The sequence below is a fragment of the Elephas maximus genome, chromosome 23 (assembly GCF_024166365.1).
Source record: "Elephas maximus indicus isolate mEleMax1 chromosome 23, mEleMax1 primary haplotype, whole genome shotgun sequence".
Taxonomy (NCBI): domain Eukaryota; kingdom Metazoa; phylum Chordata; class Mammalia; order Proboscidea; family Elephantidae; genus Elephas; species Elephas maximus.
In genome coordinates, this window is record NC_064841.1 from 51,762,607 (window position 1) to 51,780,313 (window position 17,707).

The 17,707-nt window shown below is 35.9% G+C and overlaps 1 protein-coding gene across 2 annotated transcripts in view; it reads right to left on the reverse strand.

Annotated features, from left to right (window-relative positions):
* Window positions 1-17,707, reverse strand: part of SKA3 (spindle and kinetochore associated complex subunit 3) — a 46,677-nt gene that overhangs the window by 26,939 nt on the left and 2,031 nt on the right. For both annotated transcript variants that reach the window (XM_049867442.1, XM_049867441.1), the window contains exons 2-5: window positions 13,731-13,792; window positions 13,431-13,596; window positions 10,874-11,282; window positions 3,577-3,662 (exon numbers count right to left, since the gene is read on the reverse strand). In XM_049867442.1, the coding sequence (XP_049723399.1) occupies window positions 3,577-3,662; window positions 10,874-11,282; window positions 13,431-13,596; window positions 13,731-13,792 (723 nt within the window). The remainder of the gene's footprint in view (window positions 1-3,576; window positions 3,663-10,873; window positions 11,283-13,430; window positions 13,597-13,730; window positions 13,793-17,707) is intronic.

Sequence of the window (17,707 nt, forward strand, 5' to 3'; positions counted from 1 at the left end):
CCAATAAAAGCTCAGCAAGGTTCTAAGGTATAAGACTGATATACAAAAATGATCAGTTCTTGTATAAGAGCAATGAACAATTAAAAACTTGTAAAAATGCATCATTTATCACAATAGCAAGATACTACAAAAGAAGATACCTACACATAAATCTATTGAAAACTGTGTAAGATATTAATGGAGAATAGTATCAAACTTCTGAAGAAGAAAAAGGAGGAGGAAGAGTCAGCCACTTGACCTCTAAAATATCAGGACTTACTCTAAAGCTAGTAATTATATAGAGTAGGACACTGACCAGGGATTGAAAAATGGACTATTAGAACAAATAAGAGAACCTAGGAATAGACCTAAGCATACAGAGATATTTGACACCTATAACACAGAATATTATCAAAGCATCCTAAAAAAAAAAAAAAAGAAGAAGAGAAAAAGCAAACATGTTAGAAAAACGATCTGATTGGCAAAATTTATTGTGGCAATTTAGCATTTCCTAAAATAAGTATACCCTTTGACCTAGAAATTCAACTCCTAGATGTTTACACGTGACAAAAGGATAATTTTATTAGAGCACTGCCTGTAATAATAAAAAATAAAAAACAATTTAAATATCTGTCATGGATTGATGAACCATGTCCCCCAGAAAGATATGCTGATGTCCTAATTCCTGGTACCTGTGAATGTGACTTGTTTGGAAATAGGGTCTCTGAAGATGTTATCAGTTATACCATAACCCTGAGTAAGGGGGGGTCCTAGTCCGATAAGAGACACAGAGAGACATGGAGACAAGGGAGTTACACTGCAGTTACAAGCCAAGGAACACCTGAAGCTACCAGAAGGCAAGAGAGACAAGAAAGGATCCTCCTCTAGAGCCTTCAGAGAAAATATGGCCCTGCTGACACCCTGAATTTGGACTCCTAGCCTTCAGAACTGTCAGACAATAAGTTTCAGCTCTTACATGCCATTCAACTTCTGGTACTTTGTTATGACAGCCCTAGGAAACCAATACAATATCCCTTAATGAGAAGAATACAACACGGTTTGTTCATAAAATAGAATACTATATAGCAGTTAAAATGGATGACGTTGTGGATAAACAGAAAAAAATAATATTGAGTGAAAAGAGCAAGTTAGAAAAGAATATGACTTGGATGTTGCCACTTACATAGAATTTTAAAACACAACACAACTATACCTTAGAACCAGGGGCTAAAATATATCTGCCACGCTAGCTCCAGGGGCTAAAGGTGCAAAATCTTTGGAAAAAATAATTAAAAACCTGAAGATGAAGTCCATATAAGTGTAGAGTTGTGGGTTCTGAATTCAGCCTACATGTCCAGTGCAGGGGAAACCCTGGCAGTGCGGCTGCTAACCAAAGGGTCGGCAGTTTGAATCCACCAGGCGCTCCTTGGAAACTCCATGGGGCAGTTCTACTGTCCTATAGGGTCGCTATGAGTTGGAATCGACTAGACGGCACTGGGTTTGGTTTGGTTTTTTGGTCCATTGCGGGTACCCTTAGCCAAGCAGTTAACCGAAAAACTTGCCTGAAACCGACAGGGCCTTAGCTGGGGCAGGCGTGAAATAGCCCTCTAAGGGCTACGTTGCAGTCCGGGGCACACATAACTTCCCCTGAAAACAACTTCTTTTGACGATGAGTTCAGTTAAAAATTGAAAGTATATGATATGAGGAAACCACCTACCAAGAAAGAGAGAATCAGCAGCAATAACCAAGACAATAAACATCTTAAAGAGTCTTTCAGATATGTTTTAAATGTTCAAACAGATAAATGGAGGCATAGTAATCTTAAGGCAAGAGAAAGATATGCAAAGAGAAAAAAAGAGAAGAGTCACATTTGAAAGAAATTATAAAAGAGAAAATGTAGTCTATAGAGCAAAAATTCAATTGCTAAATTAAAATAATTCAGACTCAGTGTAAGAGAAAAATAGCCAGTTGAAAGAAAGATGATACTAAAACACAAAGCAGCATATAGAAATAAAGAAAATATGAAAGGGAATTTAAGAGACCCAGGAGACAAAATGACAAGTTCTAAAATATATCTTACAGGAATTTCAACAGAAAAAAGTAAGGAGCTAGGAGAGAGGTATTATTATTAAACAAATAATGTCAGAGTGTTTTTCAGAACTGATGACGTGAGTCCTTAGTTTCAAAAATCATACCAAATTCTAAGCATAAGTAAAAATAAATACCTACGTAGATAAATGCTATGTTATATTCAAGAATGAGTTTAACAACAGATGTTTTCAGACATACAAAACTACAAATTACCTCTCACAAACTAGAAATAATGTCTCTGGAAAAACAACTAAAGGATGTACTTCACAAGAAGAAAACTGAACCCAGAAGGAATGAGTGGGATATAGGAAGCAATGATAAACACAGAAATTGGTCAACGAATTACTAAATAAGCATGGACTACAAAAATCATAATAGTGGCACTTTTGTGGGATTTAAACCGGGTCAAGCTAAAATACAATAGGAGCTATCTTAACAAACCTCCACTTAACCAAATTACTGCCAATGGATAAACCTAAGCTCTCCATTCCCTCCATAAAACGTACTGCCTGTGGTATACTAGGGGATTTCATAAGAAATCCTGCCCACTTCAGAAGTCATGTTGCTGTCGTGTGCCATCAAGTCAATTCCAACTCACAGCGACCCTAGAGGATAGAGTAGGGTTTCCAAAGCTGTAATCTTTATGGAAGCAGATTGCCACATGGAGCGGCTGGTGGGTTTGAACCACTGACCTTTTGGTTAGCAGCCAAGCTCTTAACCCACTGCACCACCAGGGCTCCTTCACAGAAGTCAGGAAGACACTCTTCTGTATCATCTTCTAAAAAGTTTATAATCCACTGGGAATTTTTTTTCAGAGTATGGTGTGAGGTGGTGGTCCAATTTCCTGGTTTTTTTTTTTTTTCTTTCTTTCTTTTCAATAAGCCACTCCTTAATACTATCGTGCTCTTTTTTTATAAGCTGAGGTATAAGCTTACTATGAGTTGTAATTTTTTTCAGTCAATGAAATTAGTACAAAAGGAATTTTTCTCTGAAAATGTCAAAAACATTGAAAAGATCTGATAAAGTTAAAAAAAAATTTGCTATAGGTAAGACAACTATAAAAAATTAATTAAAAACTCATAAAATTCTAGGATTTTGCATTTGATATTTTCATAAAAACCAATGTTTTTATGTTTGCTAAGGAAAGATGATGTAGAACTCTACCCCACAGGCTCAAGCAAAACTAAGGGGAAAAAAGGTACTATTTATTGGCTCTATGTCAAAATATTGGTGAATAGATATTTCTATGTTTTAAGTTAAAATGTTAGAAATAAACACGATGACAAATACTGAACATAATCAGGAAGGGTATTAAAAATATACCAGAAAATTACATCGTTCCCTTGTACAAAATCATCCAGAACCTGAATAATAATTCAAGAAATATATGTATGTTACAAATTGAGAAGATGAAAACAGGTATTAGAATGTCTGAGACAGAACCACTTTTGTACAGATAGTTTGGAAAGGGTATAGCTGAGAAGTAGCTTGATTTTTACACTTACCATTTTTTTTCAACTGCTGGATTATGGGGCCAGGAGAGGCAAAGATAGTATCATTGGTCATTGGTTCTGTTTCTATAGTTTCTTCACTGGCATGATTCATAGGGAAATTGTAAGGTAAAAAAATAGTTAATATTAAACCTCTGGGACAAAATTTAATCTTACCATATATCATTAAGTCTGAATTAACGTTAAATTCTGCTTTATGGGACGTTCCAAGGAACAATTTTTTTTTTTTTTTAAATACCCATGACTCAAGAGATTAAATAGAACCATGTTCTATTGATGCTCTTGACTTAAAAGAGGGTTAAGAATCTCTGATTTAAAGGAAAGCAGTAGGTTCAACTTACGAATTCAAATGCAGAAACTGTAAAGTTCATGCCTTCAAAATCATAAAGTAGGATTTGACAAGTATATAAATTAAGAATTTGGCAGTTTTTAAGACTAAAAAAATTGATCCTATCATCTTATTAAAGTTGTCCAGGACAATTACTCAGATCTCTGGAATACTGTTTTAAGCACGAGTATCACTGAATACTACAAGACAGTTCAGGACTGATTTTTACTTAGAATGTTTCCAATTTTAAATTGGGACATTTTGAACCATGCTGTCCTGTAAAAACATTAAAAAAAAAAAAAAGTAAGTATAAAATATGTCACACAAAACAATGTATACGTAGTGTGAAAAGTTTAAGAATAATGAAATTAATACCTATTTATCCACTATCATGCTTATGAAATACCACCAGTATCTTTGTCTTCCTCTATGGAACCTTCCCAGCTGTCTTCTCTCCCTCTTAGAGGGTAATCCCCCTGCAGATTTGCTGGGTACTTTAACTACTTACCTACATACTCTTAAACAATTGATTTTATGTGTTTTTAAACTTCATATAAATGAAATCATACTGTTATATATACATCATTGCACACTTTTTGATGTTTCTCTTGAATTCAGTCCTATAAGTAAAATTTCATAAAGGCTTTTGTATACACTGCCAATCTGCTCACAGAAAGATTCACCAATGCTCATGGGCATTATAAACATTTATTTTCCCTCATCCTCATCAACATTGTGTATTGCTCATCTTTTTTTATATTATTTCTTTAAATATTAATAATCTTTTCAAAACCTGGAAATTGAACACATGTATCTGGATTTTTTTAAATCTGGATAGGTGAAAAACAAAAACTCATTTTTTATTTCAATTTATTACTTGTGAGGTAAAATGTGTGACCATATGCTTGTTGGTACTTTGTTCATTTTAAAAATTGGGGTGTTTGTCTTCCATTCTTGTTATGAGGTGCTATAGAGTTGATTCTGAATCACAGAGACTCCATAGAACAAGGTAGAACTGTTTCATAGGGTTTCCAAAGAGTGGCTGGTGGATTCAAACTGCTGACCTTTTGGTTAGCAGCCATAGCTCTTAACCACTGTGCCACCAGGGCTTGTCTTTCATTAATTAACTTAAAAATGAGTGTTTAGGATATATATCACCAAACCTCAAATTATCTACTGCCAATCTAGTTGATGTGAGACAATTAAATACCTTTCTTGCTTAAAAAAAAAAAAAAAATTATGTACATAATGTAATATATGTATAAATACACACGTATTTATGTTATAAAAGCTTTCTCTGCTTTCTTATTTCAGTGGTTTAACTTTTGTATATAGTTAAATCTATCTGTTTTCTTCACTATGATTCTGTTTTCTGACTGATGTCATGCCATAATTTAACTAGTTCTCTATGGTTAGATATTTTAGTTATTTTCAATTTCCCCTGTTATAAAGAAGGCTACACAAAATACTACTGTGCCAAAATGTTCAGTGTTCCTAGAAATGGAATTAGTATGTAACTGTTCTGAACTTTCAAAAGTTGGCCCTTTTCACAAAACATTCCCAACAGCAGTAGATGAACCTATCCATCTCACTGTACTCTTATAATTGTTAAAACAAACACAGCTATGCATTATTTTAATAGACAAAAAAATTTTTTATTGTTATAGTCACTCATATTTAACTTCTGTGAGTTGTCTGTGCATGTCCACAGCCTAGTTAGCTTTTGGATGTTAGTGTTTTCTTACTAATACGTGTGTAACAGTTATTGTAAGGATACTATGTTAGATTTGTTGCAAGTATTTTCTTGATCTTTTTTTTTTTTTTTTTTACTTATATTGGAACATGATACAGTGATCCCTCAGTATCACAGAGGATTGGTCAAGGATTCCAGTATCTGCAGATGCTCAACTCACTTCTATAAAATGGCATAGCATTTGCATATAACCTAAGCACATCCTCCTGCATACTTTAAATCATCTGCAGATTACTGAGATTGCCTAATGCAATGTAAGTGCTATATAAACAGCTGTTATGCTGTATTGTTAAGGAATAATGACAAGAAAAAAAATGAAATGGTAGGAGGCTACAGCAGAGTACACATGCAACATGCTCCTTGGCACCACACCACCCCGCCTGCACCTCTCACCTTACCTCCATGCCCAAGCCTGCGCAAAGGTCCTGGCCCTGGGCAGTGCACTCCCTCCTGCCCCAGCAGAGAGCTGCCTAGCCCACGTCCCCGCAGAAAGGAAGACTAGGAGGTAAAGGTCTGAGGACTGCAGGGAGCCAGATCCAGGCAGGCAAGGGCAAATTAACCGGTAAGCAAGGAATGTGTGCATGGGCTTACGTGTGTTTACTTACTAATTTGTAGTGAACAATTTCAAATGGGTTTCAACACATCAAAGATGTGAAAAACAGGTGAGATTGTTCACTACAGATTAAGAAGTACGCACAAGTAGTCTGTGCATACCTTGCTTATTTGGTAATCTGGCCCAGCCCGCAGGCCGCCCGAATACTTGCACCCCAGACCGTGGGTAACTGAAACCACAGAAAGCGAAATTGCCAATACAGGGGAGTACTGTATTTTTGATCTGCGGTTGGTTGAACCCACTAATGCAGAACCCACATATACAGGGCCAGCTGTAATTACTTTTGGTTTCTATATATTTACGCATTTCATATAAGTGATATCATACAGTATTTGTCCTTTTATGTCTGACTTATTTCACTCAGCATAACGTCCTCAAAGTTCGTCCATGTTGTACAATGCACCAGGACTTCGTTCTCCTTTATGGCCGAGTGACACTCCACTGGTTTTGTTTTTTATATAATATTTTGTGTTCCATTCTAAAATACTGAATGGAACAACTGAGTATCGTTAAGATGTCATGTCAAATTAATTTATAGGTTTCATACAATTACAAATACACCTACTCCTCACTTGAGAACTATCTCGTTATCCCACATTTCGCATTTACAACAATAGTAAAAAATCTACTGACTGTTTTGTGTATTAATAGTTTCCTATGTACTTTTTTCATTGTTTAAATGAATAACTCATCTATATTTTCTATTTTTAAACAATTTGTTTAAATATTTATCTTTTTTAATTATCTGCAATTTATTTTGACACGAGGCAAAGATTATTTTTTCCGAACATTTCACCAAATGTCCCAGCATAATTTATTGAATAATTTTTACTTCAAAAAACAACTTCAAACCAAAAAAACAAACCTGTTGCCATTAAGTCCATTCCAACTCATGATGACCCCATGTCTCAGAGTAAAACTGTGCTCTAGAGTTTCCAAGGCTGTCACCTTTCAGGAGCAGATCAACAAGCCTTTCTTCAAAAGCTCCTCTGGGTAGGTTCAAACTGCCAACCTTTTAGTTAGTAGGCAAGTGCCTAACTGTTTGTGCCACCCAGAGATTCCATTAAAACCAGTTGCCATCAAGTTGGTTCAGGCTCATACAACCCCGTATGTGTCTCAGTAGAGCTGTGTGCCATAGGGTTTTCACCGGCTGATTTCTCAGAAGTAGATCACCAGGCCTTTCTTCTGCAGCATCTCTGGGTGGACATAAACCTCTAACCTTTTAGTTAGCAGCAGTGTGTTAACTCTTTGTACCACCCTACATTCCTATATAAAGTTTGAGTCTGTTTCTGTGCTACTCCGTTCCAGTGATATGTGCCAGTTTTATGCTGTTTGACTTACTGTATGTAGCTTTATATATTTTAATATCTAATACATCAATCCCACTCATTGCTATTATTCCTCAATCTTTTTTTTTTTTTTTTTTAGCTATTCTCATGTTTTATTCTTTCAGATAAATTTTAGAGTCATTTTGTCAGATACCTCTCTTTCTCCATCTTAAACAATCCCATGGAGCTTTTGTATTGTATGAAACCTATAAATTAATTTGATAGCCACCTTAACAATATTCAGTCATCCTATTCAGAAATATAATATTTCTTTTCATCCTAATCAACCCTTTATATAACTCTGAAATATTTTATGGTTTTCATCATATAGGTCTTTCACCTATGACTGGACGGGTATTTTCTTTTTGTAGAAATTTTGAATGGGTTTTTTCCATAATATTTACCAACTACGTATTAACAAAATATAGGAAAACATATTATTTTAAATAGCTATCTTATGTAATGATACAAAAAAATCCTATTATCAGCCTTTTTTTTTTGAACTTTTATTATTTCTACAAGTTTTTTACCTGATACTGTTATTGTGCTTTAAGTGAAAGTTTACAAGTCAGTTTCTCATACAAAAACTTATACATACATTGTTATGTGATTCTAGTTGCTACAATGTGATAGCATACTCCTCCTCTCCACCCTGTATTTCCCGTGTCCATTCAACCAGCTCCTGTCCCCCTCCTGCCTTCTCATCTCGCCTCCAGCCAGGAGCTGGCCACATAGTCTCATGTGTCTACCTGAGCTAAGAGGCACACTCCTTGCCAGTATCATTTTATATCTCATAGTCCAATCTAATCTTTGTCTGAAGAGTTGGTTTCGGGAATGGTTTTAGCTCTGGGATTACAGAGTCCGGGGCCCATGTCGTCTGGTGTCCCTCCAGTCTGTCAGAACATGAAGTCCGGTGTTTTGCTTTTTTTTTTTTACTAGAATTTGAGTTCTGCATCCCACTTTTCTCCTGCTTCATCACAGATTCTCTATTGTGTTCCCTATCAACAACGGATTTTCTTGAATTGCCTAGAAATACAACAGAAATACTTATTTCTGTTTCATATCTCATTACACGTGCCAGACCATCAAGAATGATGTTGGTAACAGCAAGCATCACTATTCAGTTAGGTTTTGGTATTCTTTATCACGTTAGGGGAGTACCCAAACATTTTAAATCGAGAATGATGTCAAAGCAGCCATGTGAGATGCATCAGTTGGTCTCAAGCCACCTGGAGCAAAGGATGAAGAACACCAAAGATATAAGGTAATTATGAGCCTAAGAGACAGAAAGGACCACATAAACCAGACTACATCAGCCTGAGACCAGAAGAACTAGATGGTACCAGCTACAACCAATGATGGCCCTGACAGGGAACACAACAGAGAACCCCTGAGGCAGCAGGAGAGCAGTGGGATACAGACCTCAAATTCTCATAAAAAAGACCAGACTTAATGGTCTGACTGAGACTAGAAGGATCCCAGAGGTCATGGTCCCCAGGCCTTCTGTTAGCCCAAGACAGGAACCATTCCCAAAGCCAACTCTTTAGACAAGGATTGGACTGGACTATGGGATAGAAAATGATACTGGTGAGGAGTGAGCTTCTTGGATCAAGTAGACATATGAGACTACGTGGGCAGCTCCTGTCTGGAGGGGAGATGAGAAGGCAGAGGGGGTCAGAAGCTGGCTGAATGGACATGAAAATAGAGACTGGAGGGAAGGGGTGTGCTGTCTCATTAGGGGGCAAGCAACTAGGAGTATACTGCAAAGTGTGTAAGTTTTTGTATGAGAGACTTACTTGATTTGCAAACTTCCACTTAAAGCACAAAAATTAAAAAAAAAAGAATGAGGTCAAATTTTATCAGATTCCTTACTGGCATCTATTGAGATTATCCTACTTTTTTTCTTCCTTACTGAATCATAGAAATAATGTATTATATGAGTTCCCAATTATTAAACTATCTTGCATTTCTGAGATAAGCTTAACTTGGAAGTTATTCATTATACTTTTAATATTCTGGTGGATTCAATTTGTGAGTATATTGATTAGAATTTTTATATCTGTATTCATAAAGTAGATGGGGCCATACTTTTCTTTTGGGTGCTTTGTCAGGTTTAATCATGGCTATATCAATTTCATAAACTAAACTGAAGAGTTTTCTTTTTCTAGCTTTAGAAAAAACAAAAACTTTTTATACAACATGGAGCTTTTATGTTCTCTGAAGTTATGGAAGGATTCATCCAGAAAAGTAATGGGCACAGAGCTCTTTGGGACTACCTCTTTGATAACTTTTTTAGTTTTCTTTGTTGATTATCAGGTCTAATCAAATTTTCTATGTCAATTTTGATCATTTGTATCATTTAAAAAAAACTTTCATGTATTTGAAGATTTCAAATTTCCGAGCACTACACCTTATAGTAGAGTTTCTTACAGTTTAAGAAATAAAAAATATAGCCTTTAGCTCCTAATTCTGTCCTTTGCATTTGTTTAAATAAGAACCAGTTCTTAGATTTATCTAACCTTCTAAAAATTTTTTGTAATAATATTTTGTTTTACCGTTAGTGTTTCTTCCCTTCTATTTTCCCCCGAATTGTGGGGTTTTTTTTTTTTTTTTTTACTTTTTGAGGTGAAGGTTTATTTCCCTTTTTAGCATTGAAAGTTTTTAATATGGATTTATCTTTAGGTATTGTTTATGCAGTAAGCTCATTTTCATTGTAACTCTTACGGTTTTAATTACCATTTCCAAGCTAATCACTCCCAGAACTTTTTAGCCTCACCTCTGAGCTTCAAACTCATATTAAAATACCTGAGCTTAAAAGGCAATTCAAAATGCCTAAGGCAATAAAAATTAACATGTCTAAAATAAACACCTCACTTTTACCCCAAGCTGCAGGTATTCCTACCTTAGTTGTTTTCCCTAGCATGATCTCAGGCAAGCAAACAAAAATCTGGGAATTATCCTTGATGTCCCTTCTTCCTAAGTCTCCAAACCAAATCAATTATAAGTTCTCACTAATTTTACCGACTTTTCTCTATCGCTACAAATATTTTTTTGAGGCCCTTATTACTCCTAACTATGGGCTCCTAACCCGAAGAAACCAAGAGCTCACACTTTACTGATATAATTATTGATTCAGGGAGATTTTAAACAAAAGATATAGTCTGAAACATATTTCTTCTAAGGAAACTCAATAAACGTAAAATATTTAGAAAGATAAAATGTGTCTTTTCCATAAGGAATCATGCAAGAGACTTAAGAAAGCTGCTTACCTTTTATTATTTTTCACATTTTTAAGCCCCATTGTATAATCTTCATTTAAATACGTATATTCAGAGATACCAAAGTGTTCTAATTTAGGAGTCATACACTCAAAATCATCCATCTTTAGTGCACACTTTGGAGTTTTCAGTACTGTAGTTGGTGACTGTTTGGTAGGTGGAGAGAAAATTGCTGGCTCTTCCTTACAGTTATTTACTTCTTGTGGATGATTTGGCAGAGTCTGGGGTATCATGTACCGCTCAAGTCCAAAATCTGAAAGTTGTGGACTACGTGGTGGTATCTCAGAAACAGAACTGCTTGGAACAGTAAGATCAAACAGATTCTCCTTCATATCAGGCTTTTGAAGATGTTCACATTTAGCCGATTCTGGTTTAGAGTTAATGATTTCATGTTCATCCACTATGGGGAAAAAAATCAAAAGAGAAAAAACATTCTGGTTAAACAACAAAACACAAAACCTCATGTACTTGAATCCACTAAAACCATAAAAAATAGCTCCATTTGAAATTTCCCAAATCAGTAAAAGTCCTCATCCTCCCTTTAGTTTCTAAATATTTCAATTGCCAGTTAGGTAAATTTCCGACATGTACCTCTTGTTCACTCATATCCCTTGATGATACCTTGGTGAGGGAAGTAAGAAAAAGTGTTAAAAGATGAGAGATCAGTATCCTGAAACAAAAGTTCAATTTCCTTACTCAGAGTTAATGTAATTTACAAGTTTTTTAATATCATGTACAAAAAAAATCATGTAGATGACATTAATTACAGTGTGGAGTTAACTGTGTTCTAGATTTAATACAAAGTATAATACTAGTTTTTTTTAATAATATTATTTTAGATTTTTGTCCTTCAGATGACTAAATTAGAAAGGAAAAACTCCCTAAGTTCGGTCTAGAACAATCTATATAAAAGCCTGGTTGAGAAAAATAATGGGAGCACATTTGAAAGATATGTAGTTTCTTAACCATTAATAGGTTTTATACTTTGATTTCATGGTTTTTGGCCCTTAGAAGAGTTATTGATTCACTGAGTTCTGTTCTGGCATTGTGCTTTCTGTTAATTCTGAAGATGCTACACAACTACCCCAATTCTACTGTTGTTATTTATCACAGGACTGTCGTTGATAAAATAAAATCATCACCATTATCCTACCCTTAAAAAAAAACAAACAAACCCACTGCTGTTGAGGTGATCCCAACTCATGGCAACCCCATGGGTTACGGAGTAGAAGTGATCAACTGATTCTTGGCTGCAATCTTTACGGAAGCAGATCACCAGACCTTTCTTCCACGATATTGCTGGGTGGGTCCGAACTACCACCCTTAAGGTTAGTAGTCGAGCACAAACCATTTGCGCCACCTAGGGATCTTCACAACCCATGCTGATGTTGTTGTGTGCTGTCTAGTTGATGCCAACTCCCAGCAACCCTATAGAGCAGAGTAGAACTGCTTCATAGGGTTTCCTAGGCCGAAATCTTTATGGGAGCAGATTGCCAGGTCTTTTCTCCTGTGGAATGGCTGGTGGGTTCAGGGAAGTATTATTATCCCCATTTTACAAGTGAGGAAAAAGCAATTTAGAAAAATTCTCCAAGGTCACACAGGTAGGGGAGCCAGAATTTGAATTAACGGCTCTTTCACATCAAAGCCAACTGCCTTCTTTCTGTTATACCATATGGACTTTTTAGTATACATTCTTAACATTTTTGCATACACATCCTCAATAAATATTTAATTTAGTTAATGTTTTATTTATGTACAGGGATCATTCTCATAATGGAAGTGAACACACTAAAGCATATTGAAACTAGTCATTCATAACTGCAGGCACAACAATAACAACAATAGTTAACAACAGGTGATTGTTACGTGCCAGGCACTGGTCTAAGCAAATTCTGTCTCATTTAATCTTTATACAAACTCAGGAGGTAGATGCTGTTAAACATCCTTACTGTGCAGATGAGAAACTGAGGCACAAAGTTAAGTAACTTGTCAGAGATAATACAGCTAGTAAGTGGTGGAACAGAGATTTGAACTTAGGCAGTTTGACTCAGGAAACCGAGAACAAGAAAAATGAAATAGCATGACTAAGGTCACTCAGCTATTTGAGAGCAGAGCTGACTTTGTTGTTAGCTGCCATTCAGTTGGCCCTGAGTCCTGGCGATCCTACGCACAACAGAATGAAACACTGCCTGGTCCTGTGCTATCTCCATCATCAGCTGCAGTCTGGACTCAAACTACCTATTCTAAGTCACATAGATTTATCTTGTACTCTTCTCCTAAACAGCTCAAAGAATTCTTCCATCTAGCATTGTGTTAGTTCTCATCTAGCATTTTGGCAAAGGGCGCAATGACTGTCTTCTTTACCACAGATCAGCACTGCATCCAGTACACAGTCAGTGTTCAATAAGTGCTTATCAAATGATAGTCACATAATGGTACAGCCAGGACTAGAAACACTGGCCAAGCCTACAGTTGTCTGACTTAATCATGCTGCCTTCTTTTTTTGTTAATACGAAAACAAATGCTATAAAATTAAAGTGATTCAAACCTGAATTTTCCTTGGCCCGTGGATTATATCCGTACTTCTGAAAAAACTCTCTTATTTTCATAATATCCACTGAATTTCTTTTCATCAGTACCTTGGTTGCCTTTATGAAATCAGTGTTTTCTTGACTTTCCAAGCTTGCTTTATGAAGAAGAATATTAACATCATCCTTTTACAAGGAAAGAAAGTACATTAGAGCTTCTCTAACTTTTGACTAAGTCTATTTAGAATAATAAAAACTATAAACCAAAACCAAACTATACATTACAGAAAAATGACAAATTAATATTATAGCAGTGCAACCTTTAGAGTCCAGACTTCTGAATGCAGGTCATGTAAAATCTTCACTGCATAATCTTCAAAGTCTTCAATACGAATATTGAATAAACATTAGGAAAAGAAAGGAAGCAGAATAGAAAATATAATTTAGTACAGTTTCTTAGAATTGTAAAATCCTTATAAATGTTTATTTATAACTTATATCCTGTCCATTGCTAAGAAAAACATTAAGGTTCATTGCTAAGAAAAGTGTTAAGGTCTTTAAAAATGTAAGCTTTAATTGAACTATAATATACATACAGAAGTATACAAATCATAAGTTATCAGCTTGGGGACCCTTACGAAGGGAACAAACCCGCATCACCAGCAGGCAGATCAAGAAACTGGGCATTACAAAACCCATTGCCGTCGAGTTGATTCCAACTCATAGCAACCCAACAGGGCACAGCAGAACTGCCCCATTGGGTTTCTGAGGCTGAAATCTTTATGGAAGCAGACTGCCACATTTTTCTGCCATGGAGCAGCTAGTGGGCTTGAACTGCTGATCTTTCTGTTAGCAGCCGAGTGCTTTAACCACTATGCCAGAACTTCAGAAACTCAGAGTCTCTACTTTCTCCTCAAGAACAACCACTACCCTGATTTCTAACATCATGAATTAGTTTTGCCTATTTATTAACTTTTTTTAAGGGAATCATGCAATATGTACTCTCTTGTGACTGGCTTTTTTCACTCAACATTATATTTGTGACATTCACCCATGTGCATCCATAGTCTAATCTGATCATTCTCATTACTGTATAGTATTCCACTGTGTCATTATACCAAACTTACTTGCCAATTCTATTGTTGGCAGACTTTGAATGGTATCTAGCTTAGTACTATTATGGATTCTTTGTTTGAACCTTCCTGTACATGTCTTCTGGGGCCTAAATTCCCATTTATGTATCCTTTAAAGATCTAGAAAAATGTGCTGCATTATAGCACCTATTCCGCTTTAGTAGATATTGCCAAACGGTTTTCCAAAGTGGTTGTTACAATTTACACTTCCACCAGCAGTATACAGGAGAGTTTCATTTCTTCTACATTGTTGCCAATAGTTGGTATTTTCATTTTCATTTTAGTATTCTGGCCACTGTGTAACTGTACTGCATTGGGATTTAATTTGAATTTCCTTGATGACTAATGAAGTTAATCACTTTACACATGCTCAACAGCCACCTGAAGATCCTTTCTTTTTTTATATAATTTTTATTGTGCTTTAAGTGAACATTTACAAATCAAGTCAGTCTCTCACATAAAAACTTATATACACCTTGCTACATACTCCCAATTACTCTCCGCCTAATGAGACAGCCCGCTCTCTCCCTCCACTCTCTCTTTTCGTGTCCATTTCGCCAGCTTCTAACCCCCTCTACCCTCTCATCTCCCCTCCAGGCGGGAGATGCCAACATAGTCTCAAGTGTCCACCTGATCCAAGAAGCTCACTCCTCACCAGCATCCCTCTCCAACCCATTGTCCAGTCCAATCCCTGTCTGAAGAGTTGGCTTCGGGAATGGTTCCTGTCCTGGGCCAACAGAAGGTCTGGGGGCCATGATCATCATGGTCCTTCCAGTCTCAGTCAGACCATTAAGTGTGGTCTTTTCATGAGAACTTGGGGTCTGCATCCCACTGCTCTCCTGCTCCCTCAGGGGTTCTCTGTGGTGTTCCCTGTCAGGGCAGTCATCAGTTGTAGCCGGGCACCATTCTTTTGAAGTGCCAATTTAAGACTTCAGCCATTTTTCTATTTTGTTATCTACCTTTTCTTGCTCATCTGTAGGACTCTTTATAAATTCTGAACATAAGTCTTTTGTCAGATACCTGTATCACTGTACCTTCTACCACTCTGGTTTGCTTTTTCATTCTCTTGTGTCTTTGAAAAACGTAAGTTCTTAATTGTAATGTAGTCCTATTTATCAATTTTTATTTTAATGTGAGCACTTTTTGGTTAAAAAGTATTTGCGAATGACAATATTCTCTTATGTTTTCTTCTAAAAGCTTTATTGCTTTGCCTTGTGCATTTAGAGATACAATTCATTTGGAATTGATTTTTGTATATGACATGAGATAGGGATCAAGATTTTTCTATGTAGATAGCCAGTTGAACCCACTGCGCTGCCTGCTTGGTCATTAATCAGCTGGTCAAATATATAATATTTTCTAAAACATGCCTCCTTTGAAGACCTCCTTCTTCTTCTACTGTTAAAAGTCAACCAATTTTCATTAAAAAAAAAAATTTATTTTTTATTTTTTTTAGGGAATATAAATCATACAGTGGAATACCACTTCACGCCCACTAGGATGGCTTGTTAGACAATAACAAGCTTGGTGGGGATGTGGAGGAATTGGAATCCTTATTCATTGCTGGTGGAAATATAAAATGGTGTAGCCACTTTGGAAGACAGTTTGGCAGTTCCTCAAAAAATTAAACGTATATATGCTAACATACGACCCAGCAATTCCACTTCTAGGTATGTACCCAAGAGAACTGAAAACATATGTTCTCATAAAAAACTTGTACACCAATGTTTATAGCAGCATTATTCATAACAGCTAAAAGGTGGAAACAACCCAAGTGTCCATCAATAGATGAATGGATAAATAAAATAAAATGTGATTTATCTATACAATGGAATATTATTCAGCAATAAAAAATAATGGTTACCACTTCATCCCCACTAGAATGGCTATGACAAAATATACATATACCAGATGTTGGCGAGGATGTGGAAAAATCGGAAGTCTCATGCATTACTAGTGGGAATGCAAAATGGTTCCGCCACTGTGGAAAAGAATTTGGTGGTCCTTCGACAAGTTAAACAGAACTACCATATGACCCAGCAATCCCAATCCTACCCAGAAATGAAAGCAGGAATACAAACAGAAATTTGTATACCAGTGTTCATTGCAGCACTTTTTATAACAGTCAAAAGGTGGACACAACTGAAATGTCTAGCCACAGATGAATGCATAAACAAAATGTGGTACATACATACAATGGAGTGCTACTCAGCCATAAAGAGAAATGATGTGCTGATACATGTTACAACATGGGTAAACACTGAAAACACTATGCTGAGTGAACTATGTCAGTCACAAAAGGACAATTATGATCTCGCTTATATGAAATCTAGAATAGGCAAATGTATAGAGATCAAAGTTATTAGTGGTTACCAGGGGTGGGTTACACAAACTTAGGGGACACTGAGTTTCTCTTAAAGGGTGATGGCAAAAGTTCAGGAATGGACGGTTGAACATGATGAACATACTTAATGTCACTAAATTAAGGTGCCCTGGTGGTGCAGTGGTTAAGAGATCGGCTGCTAACCAAAAGGTCAGCAGTTCGAATCCACCAGCCTCTCCTTGGAAACCCTATAGAGCAGTTCTACTCTGTTCTATAGGGTAACTGTAAGTTGGAATAGATTTAACAGTAACGAGTTTGTTTTGTTTTTAAACTGTTTATGTGAAGATTGTTGAAATGGCAAATGCTTTGTTACTTACATATTTACAATTAAAAAAAAAAGAACCAATTTAATGATTCATCACTGTGTTCAGGAATGGTGAAATATTCTGATTGTTTTCTTTAGCTATTACAATGCACTGGGTTTGGTTTTTGTTTTTGATTACAATTCCACACTTTCTGTAATATATATGGGCCAGAATTAAAGGACCATTTCAATTTTTTCTTGTAAAATCAAGAGAAAATGTAGTTTGTGCATACAGATAATATGTTGGTAAGAAGATAAATTAGCACCAGCTTTGTGAAAAGTAATTTAGCATATATATCAAGAGTGGAAAATGTTAATGCAATTTTGTATCTCTTACAGTATGGTCTCAACTATGTAAACAAAAACAAAACACCTAAAAAATAAGAATGATAAAAAGCTACTATCATTTTTCAGGTTTGGTTTGGTTTTGGTATCATTTATCAAATATCATACTAATTTATATTTATCAATTAAAAA